General features: G+C 40.9%; 1 protein-coding gene across 4 annotated transcripts in view; it reads left to right on the forward strand.

The window, feature by feature from the left end:
* The window catches only part of LOC129523663 (integrator complex subunit 4-like protein 2), a 73,676-nt gene that overhangs the window by 21,764 nt on the left and 39,265 nt on the right, over positions 1–12,647 (forward strand). For all 4 annotated transcript variants that reach the window (XM_055346949.2, XM_063708574.1, XM_063708572.1 and 1 more), the window contains 2 exons: positions 4,947–5,018; positions 7,396–7,570. In XM_055346949.2, the coding sequence (XP_055202924.1) occupies positions 4,947–5,018; positions 7,396–7,570 (247 nt within the window). The remainder of the gene's footprint in view (positions 1–4,946; positions 5,019–7,395; positions 7,571–12,647) is intronic.

The raw sequence follows: 12,647 nt of genomic DNA on the forward strand, positions 1-12,647 counted from the left end.
TAATCCTTGTCAGCTTCAGCTGTAATCTTCAGCTATAATCCTAGTCATTAATGTTTGCAATTGCCTCAGTTGCCTAGGTTGTGGGAGTTTGTGATGGCAATGCTATAGATGAGGGTACTGAGCTGATTTTTGGCCAAGACATGTACAGGCTAAAATGGCTGCCAGGCTGTCTATCTGGTTTTCCAGGGAGGCAGTAGTTACTGCTGTGGTGGCTGTCGTGCTGGGCTCAGGCCTTTGCTGCAGCGGTCTGCTGGGCAGCTCTGTGGCTACGTAGGGAGATGGGGCTACTGCCTGGTTGGCTGTTGCTTTGGGCTAGGCTCAAATGCTTTTGTGCAGTGGGGCTGGGCAGTTTGGCAGCAGTCTATGGTAGGGGGCCAGGGCTACCACAGGACCAGTTGGACTGTGTGCTGTGGGACTGTGGGACTCCACTGTGGCCTGTTTTATGGGACAGGACCACTGAATTGCCAGCTATCAGGCAGGGCGTGGGCAGGTGGTTCTGTGATGGGTGGTGAGGAAGTAGGGCTGCCGCAGGATTGGCTTTTTGGCTGAGTACTGGCGCATGCATACTTGGCAGCCCAGATGGTTGTATGGAACAGGGGTGTTGGGTAAAGCGCTGCCAGCTGTCTATTTGATGGCTTCCTTGCTGTGCAGGTCTGCCTGTTTTCTGGGTGGTTGGTAGCGCTGTGTGAGGTCTGATGCTGAAATCTTCGTCACTCTGTTTGACCTAGACTCTATGTGGATGGGGTTATGGTGCTGCAGGCCATCGTGTGATCACGGTAGAATGATGGCTGGTTCTCAGGGATGAAGAGAGTCAGTTGCTACTGGTCCCCAGGGCAGGATGCACACTAGTAGTGAGTCTAGCTTCAACTTGGTGCCATGCTACAGCAGCTTAGGACAAGGTGGGCTCCCACTCTGAGGCAATACAGCTGAATGATCTCTTGGCTACTCTCCAGACTGGATTTGTGGCCACTGAGGACTTAAGGACTCTCCTTTATCAAGAATTGCTGGTGCCTGTGGCAGCAGTGGGGACCACTGATAGGTATCTCCAGCTTGCTTTTTCCCTGTAAGAAGTTCCTCTGATTTTAAGTTGATTTTGGCAAGGGAGACAATGTGGCAGGTAGGAAGCCTCATTCCCTTCCCTGTGGTGCTATCCTGAGGCTTCCATGTTCCACAGGGATTTTGCCCTTTCTCTGGTGCTCTGCAGCATATATCTACAGTCATTTTAGTTGAAATATAGTTATTTGTTATTTTGGTCTCTTTTTGTTGTGGGTGATGTGTGCCAGGTAACTCTGGTGAGCCATTTTTTTTAAACGAATCTGCATACAGATTGAGTATCCCCTATCCAAAATGCTTGAGACCAGAAGTGTTTTGGATTTTGTTTTGTTTTGTTTTGTTTTTGGATTTTGGAATATTTTATTTGTATTAGACTTACTTGTTGGGCATCCCAAATCTGAAATATGCTCCAAAATCCAAAATCTGAAGTGCTCCAGTGAACATTTCCTTTGAGCATCATGTTGGTACTCAAAAAGTTTTGGATTTTGGAGCATTTTGGATTTCAGATTTTTGGAATTGGGATGTTCAACCTGTATAATCTTTAGATCACCTGTTCAGCAAATCGACAAACACCGAGGACAGTTTCTGTCTTCAACGAAGTTGGTAGTCAGGTAGCCAGGGATAGCTAATCAGTGAATAATAATACCTGGTACTGGTAGGAAAGAGCACCAACCACAACCACAGAAGCCTTCTTGGACGAGCTGATCTCTGAACTGAGTTTTGAAGGATGAGTAACTAGGTAGCAATGCAGAGAAAGAGAAAATATGAGCAGGGATATAAAAGCAGTACATTATCATGCATAGCAATATACTAAGCTGCAATATCATACTAAACTACAAGCAGTTTAGTGCTTTCTAGTTGGGGGGTAATGTTCAATATAGGGGATCTGTAATGAGGTAAGTTGGAGAGGAAAACAGAAGCCAGGTTCTACAACAACTTAGCTTTGTAGCCTCGAGTCTATCTTGCTTAAAAAGTGAATAGTTTCCAATCCCTTTGGCTTATAGCAGTATGAAAAATTTTCTGATATGTGTTATATCAGAAAATTCAAAACCATGTAAAAGAGGTTAGCTTTTACTTATTTATAACTGCCCTCTTTGTGGGGCAAAGAAACTTGAGGTTCCAGTAAGCAGATTCATGGGACTATTTAGAATACAGTCACTACTTTTATAAGCCTTAAGAAGTCATTGACCTTAAAAATTACAACATTTTCAGACTGTTAGGTTATAGACTTTTATGCCTGTAAGTCTGCCCATGACTGGTCTTTCCCAGGGTAATTGCAGATATTCCTAGTTAGTGGCAGTTTTATGTCTGATGTACTTATCACCTAGTTGCATAGACTTATGTTATTTATACCAGTTGAGCAGTTTTTGCTCTTAAAGCAGGTGTGTGATAATTGTTAAATATCTTGTATCTAAATTTCACATACATTTAATAAAGCTCTCAAGTGAAATGGTTTTCTCAGTGTTAAGTAAGGTTTTCATAGCATTAACTACCTAAATTTAGGTTGTTAAGTAGTGCTAGTAGTACAGTTGGAGAGATTCCATCTTAATCTAAACATATTTGTCTTGGTTAAAGTATACCAGAATGTAGCTTTTTTTCTCCTTGGTGAGGTGCACTTTATAATGAACTCATTATCTTTTTGGTCCAAATCTGTTTCTCTGTGTTTTCGTAAGTGATACTATCATCTGCTAAGTCATGAACCAGAGGAATTTGGGAATAGTTTTTCTATGTCTTACATCCATTGAGTCACAACTCATATCAGTTCTTCCTTCTTGACATCCCCTAAATCCATCCCTTCTCCATTTCCACTGGTCCTGCAGTAATAGACATCTCACCATTTTTCAAGTGGATTACTATGCTATAGGACTCTGTGTTTGTGGACTTAAAATGGAAAGCTTCACCTATTCTTAGGTGACATTGAAAATTTATTTCAAGTAATGATATTTAATTTTGGGGGGCACAAATTTGCATAGTACTCCCTCTGTGCTGCTGTGTTGGTTGAGCGTGCAGCTGAGGGCATTGGAGGAGGGCACTGGGAATTATGGATGAAGCAACTTACTGTGAAGTCATGAAAACTTTTATTCTAGTAGAAAAAAGCCAACGGCTAATGCTAGTGGTAAAACTAGAGAGAGATTTAGGAGGTCTTAAGCGTTTATAGTTCTTATTTATAAAATTGTTGTTGGGATTTAAAAAATGGATGTTAGATATGACATTGACTCAGATCTACGTAACAAAAGAAAAAGTGGTTTTGAAACTACTTTAGTCAAAATAGTACAGCAGTTGTTTTTGTGGAATCATAGGAAAAGTGTGAACTTGAGTAAGGACATTCCCCAGGAACATGTAATTTTCTATGAAAAATTTGGTTAGAGAAAAGATCTGAGCCTGTATAAGCATTTCCGCATTTATTAACGTAGGAATTAGAGAAGATCTCAGATAAATTTCTTAACGTCTAGGACCTGCTCCAACAGCCTCTGAAACTAGTCTTTTTGCTTTCATTTTGATTCCTTATGGTCCATTAGTCATACTGTTGCAAGATGGGCTTTATGAAATATAAATCTATGTTCTCCCTTACTTAAAATGAGTAAGTTGCCTAATCTCAGCCTCAGTTGTCATCTAGAAAATGGGGATGAGAGGTATATGGGATTATTGGGAAGAATAAATTGGAAAAATGTAAGTAAAATATTTTATACATTGTTAAGCTCATTAGATGTTTAACAGGGATTATGTAATAATTATTTATAAGGCAAACCCCTTACTATGGCAAATAAGGCTCTTTATTATCCTATCTGTACTGCCTTATTTTCAGGAGCCCTGTCTTACGTTCCATTCGTAAAACCACTTAATATTTCCCACTTGGCATTTGCACTGTGATTTTCATTTCTCCAAGTATACCTCTCCCTGCCTGTACCTTAATACTGCTTGTTCTCTCCATTCCCATGGCATCATTCATAGATGTATATTACAGCATTTCATACCATATTGCAGGAATCTTTTTTCTTGTCAGTTTCCCTTACTAGTCTGTGAGATTGTTGAGTGTACAGCTGTTGTCTTTTTATTTTTGTATTCTTGTTCCTGGTAACTGTAGACACATAATTGAATGGTTGCTAAATATTTGTTTAATTGAATGCATGAATGAATGAACAGATGAATGGAAAGAAGAATGAAAAGGAGTGGAGAGTAGTCGTTAAGGGAAAGGATTTTGGAGCCTGGATTTATCTCCTAGCTCTGGAATTTATTCTTTGTGACCGTCAATATGTTATTTAATCTTTTTGTGCCTTTTCTCCATATATAAAATGGGACTAATATAGTATTTACTTCTCAGGGTTATAGTGAGGATTTAAATGAGTTAATATACGTCTAAAGCCCTTAGAATAGTACATGACACATAGTGGCCGGGCGTGGTGGCTCACGCCTGTAATCCCAGCACCTTGGGAGGCCGAGGCAGGCAGATCACCTGAGATCAGGAGTTTGAGACTAGCCTGCCCAATGTGGTGAAACCCCGTCTCTACTAAAAATACAAAAAATTAACTGGGCATGGCGGCGGGCACCTGTAATCCAGCTACTCAGGAGGCTGAGGCAGGAGAATTGCTTGAACCTGGGTGGCGGAGGTTGCAATGAGCTGAGATCATGCCACTGCACTCCAGCCTGGGTGACAAGAGCAAAACTCCATCTCAGGAAAAAAAAAAAAGCACAGTAGGTGACACATAGTAAGCTCTATTTAGGTGTTAGCTGCTGCTAATATTTTTATTTTCCTGCTGATTCAGAACCCATAGCATCTTTACTGTCATGAATAATATTATCTTTATGCACTTAAATTGGCTATAGACTGAATTTTAAGATAATGTTCAAATCATAAAAGTTGTTTTATATGCTCTGGATTTTTCTTTTTATAGGGCTCTATGGAGCAAGTCAGTTCTCATTTCTTGGAGCAGACCCTTGACAAGAAGCTGATGTCAGATCTGAGGGTACCTTTTATTCTTTGTTGTTTAAACTGGGTTTCTGTAACCAATGTAGGGGGGCAGTATTGTGAGTTGTGTTGATTTAACTTAGCAGCATTTGTTAAATTAACGTATGATAACTATTACATTTTAATTTAAAATCTTAGTAAATTGAAGCAAATAACAAATGACTTCATTAAATTTCGTATTATTGTAATGAAATACTTTGCACAGGTTATGCTTTACAAAAAAGAGGCAAGATTAATTTTCTAAGCCAGGTGCAGTGGCTCACACCTGTAATCCCAGCACTTTGGGAGGCTGAGGCAGGTAGATCACTTGCGGCCGGGAGTTTGAGACCAGTCCGGCCAACATGATGAACCCCGTCTCAACTAAAAAACAAAAATTAGCTAGGTGTGGTGGCATGTGCCTGTAGTCCCAGCTACTTGGGTGACTGAGGCAGAGAATCACTTGAACCCTGGAGACCAGAGGTTGCAGTGAGCCGAGATCGCACCACTGCACTCCAGCCTAGGCAACAGAGTGGGACTCTGTCTCAAAAAACAAAACCCAAAAAAACAACAAAAAAAAACCCAGAAAACCCCAAAAGATTAATTTTCTATTTGTTAGGAACTACAAAGGCCCATTCTCATTTTTTGAGATGGTATGACATTTTAGGACTCTTTTTCAGCAGCAGTTACCATGGAAGACTGAGTAAAGCCTTTCTCCAAACAGTAACAAAATACCCCCCACCCCACGCCATTTTTTCTTCTTTTTTTTTTTGAAACTGGGTCTCACTCTGTTGCCCAGGCTGGAATGCAGTGGCACAATCATTACTCAATGCAACTTTGATCTCCTGGGCTCAAGCATTCCTCCCACCTCACCCTCCTGAGTAGCTGGGACTACAGGCATACCTCACCATGCCCAGCTAATTTTTTTTATCTTTAGTAGAGATGAGGTCTTGCTCTGTTCCTCATGTTGGTCTTGAACTCCTGAGCCCAGGCAGTCTTCTTGCCTCTGCCTCCCAAAGTGCTGGGATTACAGATGTGAGCCATTGTGCCCGGCCCCAAATGCCTCTTATGAAATGCCCTTAAGCTTTGATTGTGATGGTTCACTAACGTGGTTTGCAGAACCAAATTTGAGTCTGAGAAAATAATATGTACATTCATTGTTAGTACCTCAATTTTGAAATTACAAAAGTGATATTATAGAGTTGTAGAATTTTTGATAAGGGAAAGGAAAACAATTTACCCATATGCCTGCTACCCTAATATAATGACTTTGGTCATTTTGGTATATGTCTCTCAGCTCTTTTTCTGGTGGATGGTTTTTTTGTTTGTTTGTTTGTTCTGTTTTGTTTTGTTCTGTTTTGTTTTGTTTTGTTTTGTTTGAGACAGGGTCTCGCTCTGTCACCCAGGCTGGAGTGCAGTGGTGCGATCTTGGTTCACTGCAACCTCTGCCTCCCGGGCTCAAGTGATCCTTTCACGTCGGCCTCCTGAGTAGCTGGGACTACAGGTGTGTACCACCACACCCGGCTAATTTTTTGTAGTTTTTTAGAGATGGGGTTTCATGAGAGGCTGATGTATAAAGCAGAGTGCCAGGTCATTCATTTGTGATGAGAACCATAACTGTCAGGTGGACTGGATACACTAACCGGTATATTCCACCTTAGGCAATCTCTGTGTAAAGTGAGTTTACTAGATTATTTAGTGACTGTACTGCAGCTGAAATAGAACGCAATGTTGCCAAATAGAAAAATACTTTTACTGGGACTGAAGATAATTTTTTTTTTGAGGCGGAGTCTCACTCTGTCGTCAGGCTGGAGTGCAGTGGCATGATCTCGGCTCACTGCAACCTCCACCTCCTGAGTAGCTGGGACTACAGGCGCGTGCCACCACGCCCAGCTAATTTTTGTACTTACAGTAAAGATGGAGTTTCAACATGTTGGCCAGGATGGTCTCAATCTCCTGACCTCATGATCAGCCTGCCTTGGCCTCCCAAAGTGCTGGGATTACAGGTGTGAGCCACCTGCTCCCTGCCCGATAATTGTTTTCTTAGAGTCAACGTATTGTCTACCCAAGATGGTTTTTGGGGGGGCACTGCCATTATTTGCCTCTCTGGCTCTCTCTTTTCCTATGTCACTGCCACAGCAAACATAACCAACTTTCTTAACACATTCTTCAGCTATCTTTATCCTCTTTAATTAGGTACTTTCAGCTATTATAGACCAGCAAGGCTTTGGTTTCATTTTAAGTTGAATTTGCATTTCTCTTGTATGAACTACTGATAATTTTTACAAACGTAACTCTCAAAGAGCAGTTTTATTTTCTGCCTTCCCATGTTCTCAGGGTTCATCTTAGTGTTCCTTCATGAACCTCCTACAATTGGTAATTGTTGTTGTCCTCTGCAGAGGAAACGTGCTGCACATGAGCGTGCCAAGGAACTTTACAGTTCAGGGGAGTTTTCCAGTGGCAGAAAGTGGGGAGATGATGCTCCCAAGGAAGAAGTAGATACCGGGGCTGTGAACTTGATTGAGTCAGGAGCTTGTGGAGCTTTTGTTCATGGGTTGGAAGATGAGATGTATGGTAAGTATCACTGTATAATAGCAATAGCACTCTTTAAGTGACTGCCGTGTGTCAGGCATTGTACTGGGTGATACATATGTATCGTTTCATTTAGTCCTCACAGTAACTCTGGGAAGTACTTACTATGCTTTTTATTTTACACACAGAAGAGACTGAGGCCCCAGTAGTATGAGACAATGGTAAAGAGCAAGAGATTTGGGTTCAGTCAATCTATATTTAAATTCCAGCATTTTTATAAAACAGGGATAATAATAACTATCTTTCTGAGTTGTGAGAATTAAATGAGGTTCTGTATACATAAAGCACTTGGCATAATACATGTGCCTATTTATAATAAGCACTTAATAATTGGTAATTAAAATTGATATTAATACAAATAATAACTTGATATTACTTACCCAGCTAGTAAGAGACAGAGCAAGATTTAAACCTAGGTATGTCTGACTGCCAAACCTTTATATGACTGATGAATATTTTATTTCACCTTCAGTTTTGAAAGATATTTTTGGGCCAGGCGTGGTGGCTCACACCTGTAATCCCAGCACTTTGGGAGGCTGAGGCTGGAGGATCACTTGAGGCCAGGAGTTCAAGACCAGCCTGGTTAACATGGTGAAACCCTGGATCTACTAAAAATACAAAAAATAGCTGGTATGGTGGCATGCACCTGTAATCTCAACTGCTAGAGAGGCTCAGACACAAGAATCACTTGAACTCAGGAGGCAGAGATTGCAGTGAGCTGAGATCGTGCCACAGCACTCCAGCCTGGGCAAGCAACAGAGCAAAACTCTGTCTCAAAAAATAAATAAATAAATAAATATAGAAAGATATTTTTGTGGGAATACAATTCTAGATTAATAAGTTTTTTTTTTCCAAGAGACTTTTTTGTTTTATGAGACAGGGTCTCACTGTGTCACCCAGGCTAGAGTGTAGTGGTGTGATCACAGCTCACTGAAGCCTTGACTTCCTGGACCCAAGCAATCCTCCCACCTCAGCCTCTCGAGTAGCTGGGACCAGAAGCACATGTCACCATGCCCGGCTAATTTTTTAATTTTTTGCAGAGACAGGGCCTCCCTATATTGTCCAAGCCAGTCTTGAACTCCTGGGCTCAAGTGATCCTTTTGCCTTGGCCTCCTAAAGTGTTGAGATTGCGGGCGTGAGCCACTGTGCGTGGCCTCTACCAGTCTTTTAATGATATTGCTCCATAGTTTTCTGTCGAGAAATCTGCTGTCGTTTTTATCTTCCTCTGTATATAATGTGTCTTTTTATCTCAAGCTGCTTTTAAGATTTGTCTTTATCACTGGTTTTAAACAATTTGATTATGATATGCCTAGGTATAGTATAGTTCATGTCATGTTTCTTTTGTTTGGAATTTGTTGAGCTTCTTGAATCAAATAGTTTTCATCACAGTTGGAAATTTTTTTTTGCTATTATTTCTTTCTCTCTCTTTTTTTTTCGGGGGGTGTGGCGGGGACAGAGTTTTGCCCAGGCTGAAGTGCAGTGGTGTGATCTTGGCTCACTGCAATCTCTGCATCCTGAGTTCAGGCAATTCTCATGCTTCAGCCTCCCCAGTAGTTGGGACTGCAGGTGCCCGCCACCACCCTCGGCTAATTTCTGTATTTTCAGTAGAGACGGGGTTTTGCCATGTTGCCGAGGCTGGTCTCAAACTCCTGAGCTCAACTTATCTGCGCGCTTCAGCCTCCCAAAGTGCTGGGATTACAGGTGTGAGCCACCATACCCAGCCACTATGTTTTTTTTAATTTCTCTGACTCTACAGGCCCTTTGGCGGCTTTCATTACACGTGCATTAGGATACTGACATTGTTTTACAGCTCACTGATGCTCTATTCTTCCTTCCTTCCTTCCTTTCTTTCTCCAGTTTTTATTTTCTCTTTGTGTTTGATTTTGGATAGTATCTATTGCTTTGTCTTTGAGTGTTGCAAGATATAATCTGATGTTAATCCCACCCAGTATATTTTTCATCTCAGACATGTAGTTTCTGTCTCTAGAAGTTTGATTAGAATTTGGGTTTTTTCCACCCTGGACCACATAAGGAGACCCTATCTCTACAAAAAATTTAAAATTAGCCAGACATGGTTGTGCATTGCCTTTAGTCCCAGCTACTTGGGAGGCTGAGGCAGGAGGATTGCTTGAGCCCAGGAGTTAGAGGTTGCAGGGAGCCATGATCACACAAGTGCACTCCAGTCTGGGTGACAGAGCAAGACCCTGTCTCAAAAAAAAAGAAGAAAGAGTTTGGGGCTTTTTAGTATCTACCATGTCTTTCTTAACATACTTTATCTTTCCTCTAGCTTTGTCAACAGATAATATGTTTATAATTGTCTTACTATCCTTGTTTACTAGGACTATTATTTCTGTGATTCCTAGGTTGGTTTTGATTGATTTTTTTTCCTCCAGTATTATATATTCATCCTGTGTATATTCCATCCTGTGTCTTTTCATGTCTGATAATTTTTAATTGGATGCCAGACATTATAGATATTTCACTTTATTGGATACTGAACATTATTTTATTCCTATAAATATTTTTGAGCTTTGTTCTGGGATCCGTTTTTTCAGGTCTTATACTTTGTTAGGCAGGATTAGAGTAGCATTTAGCGTACAGCTTACTTTTCTCCACTAGTGAAGCAAAAAACTCTTCTTTTTCACTACTTGAAGCACAAAACCTCTTCTTTTCTTTTTTCTCTTTCTTTCCTTTTTTTTTTTTTTTGAGACAGGATCTTGCTTTGTTGCCCAGGCTGGAGTGCCAAGGTACAGTCACGGCTCGCTGCAGCCTTGACCTCCTGGGCTCAAACAACCTTCCCACCTCAGCCTCCTGAGTAACTAGGACCACAGGTGGGCACCACCACACCTGGCTAATTTTTGTATTTTTTGTAGAGATGGGTTTTGCCATGTTGCCCAGGCCAGGCTTGAAGTCCTGGCCTCAAGCAATCCGGCCACCTCGGCCTCCCAGAGTTTTAGGATGACAGACATAAGCCACCACACCTGGCTGCAAAATTCTTCTAAGTTAACTGTGGTTTTATAGGCCCTGTGTGACCTCTGGAGATTGTTTCCTCTCATTGTTTTGAGTGGTTCTTTTCCAGGCCTCAGATGGTCTCTGTCGCACAGATCAGAATTCAGCTGAAGACTTGAGGCGACCATCTGCAGATCTCCCAAGCTCTCTGTCTCTCTGTGTAGTTCTCTCCTTTCCAGAAATTTGCTCTATGAACTCTAGCCACATTAGACTTCCCAAACTCCTAGCTCAATCTTCTCAACTCAGGGAGAGAAGACCTAGTGCCTGGAGTCTCTCTAAACGGAATTGTAATCATTGAGATCACCTCATTTATTTCCCATCTCTCAGGGATTGCAGTCCTTTATTGCCAGATGCCCAGTGTCTGGAATGCTGTTGTTTCATATATTTTGTCTCTGTCTCATCCTTGGAGGATAAAGCTGGTCCTCATTACTCCATCTTGTAATAGACATCCTATAAAAGCCCATGTGATTTCCATATGCTATCTGTCTCATGTACATCTCAGAATTTCAGTGCTTTGAGATGATTGACTCCAGCCTCTTCATTATCAGCAAGGGTAACAGACCTGGTGAGGTAATGTTGATTGTCCACATTTTACAGTAAATTTGTGCCAGAGACCTGTGCCAGGTCTTAAAAATGCCTATACAATCATACCTCAGGATAGAACTGCTTCTTAGAAGGGCAAGAATATTATTTTTGAAAGAAAGTTTTTCATCAGTAGATGTAAGAATTGGGTTATCCTATCATTTGTTCTAAAATGTTCCATATATATAGAAAGTAAATCTACCTCTGCTTTTTGATTCTCTATGAACTTAAAATATGAATTACAATTTAAATAATATTGGATAATAAGGAAGTCCAGTTATTAAAACCTATTTTACTCTAAAATGAGTAACTGAAACCTATTTTGTTTCTATTGGCATTTTTGCTTTGTTTCGTTTCTACAACTGAATTTCATCACTTTTAACATTTATATGATTTAGTTATACAGTTTTCAGTTTGCCATTAAGATTTTTTAAATACTTTTTTTTATACTTTTAAGTTCTGAGGTACATGTGCAGAACGTGCAGGTTTGTTACATAGGTATACATGTGCCATGGTGGTTTGCTGCACCCGTCAACCCATCATCTACGTTGGGTATTTCTCCTAATGCTATCCCTCCCCCAGCCCCCCACCCCCTAACAGGCCCCAGTGTGTGATGCCCCCCCACCTGCAGTGTCCATGTGTTCTCATTGTTCACCTCCCACTTATGAGTGAGAACATGCGGTGTTTGGTCTTCTGTTCTTGTGCTGGTTTGCTGAGAATGATGGTTTCCAGCTTCATCCATGTCCTTGCAAATAACATGAACTCATCCTTTTTTATGGCTGCGTGGTATTCCATGGTGTATATGTGCCACATTTTCTTTATCCAGTCTATCATTGATGGGCCTTTGGGTTGGTTCCAAGTCTTTACTATTGTGAATAGTGCTGCAATAAACATATGTGTGCATGTGTTTTTATAGTAGAATGATTTATAAGGCTTTGGGTATATGCCCAGTAATGGGATTGCTGGGTCAAATGGTATTTCTGGTTCTAGATCCTTGAGGAATCGCTACACTGTCTTCCACAATGGCTGAACTAATTTACACTCCCACCAACAGTGTAAAAGTGTTCCTGCTTCTCCACATCTTCTCCAGCATCTTTTGTTTCCTGACTTTTTAATGATCGCCATTCTAACTGGTGTGAGATGGTATCTCATTGTGGTTTTGATTTGCATTTCTCTAATGACCAGTGATGATGAGCTTTTTTTAATATGTTGGTTGGTTGCATAAATGTCTTCTTTTGAGAAGTGTCTGTTCGTATCCTTTGCCCACTTTTTGATGGGGTCATGGTTTTTTTCTTTTTTGTGTGTGTGAATTTAAGTTCCTTGTAGATTCTGGATATTAGCTCTTTGTCGGATGGATAGGTTACAAAAATTTTCTCCCAGCCTGTTCACTCTGATGATAGTTTCTTTTGCTGTGCAGAAGCTCTTTAGTTTAATTAGATCCCATTTGTCAATTTTGGCTTCGTTGCCG

This window comes from Gorilla gorilla, chromosome 6 (assembly GCF_029281585.2).
Source record: "Gorilla gorilla gorilla isolate KB3781 chromosome 6, NHGRI_mGorGor1-v2.1_pri, whole genome shotgun sequence".
Lineage (NCBI taxonomy): Eukaryota > Metazoa > Chordata > Mammalia > Primates > Hominidae > Gorilla > Gorilla gorilla.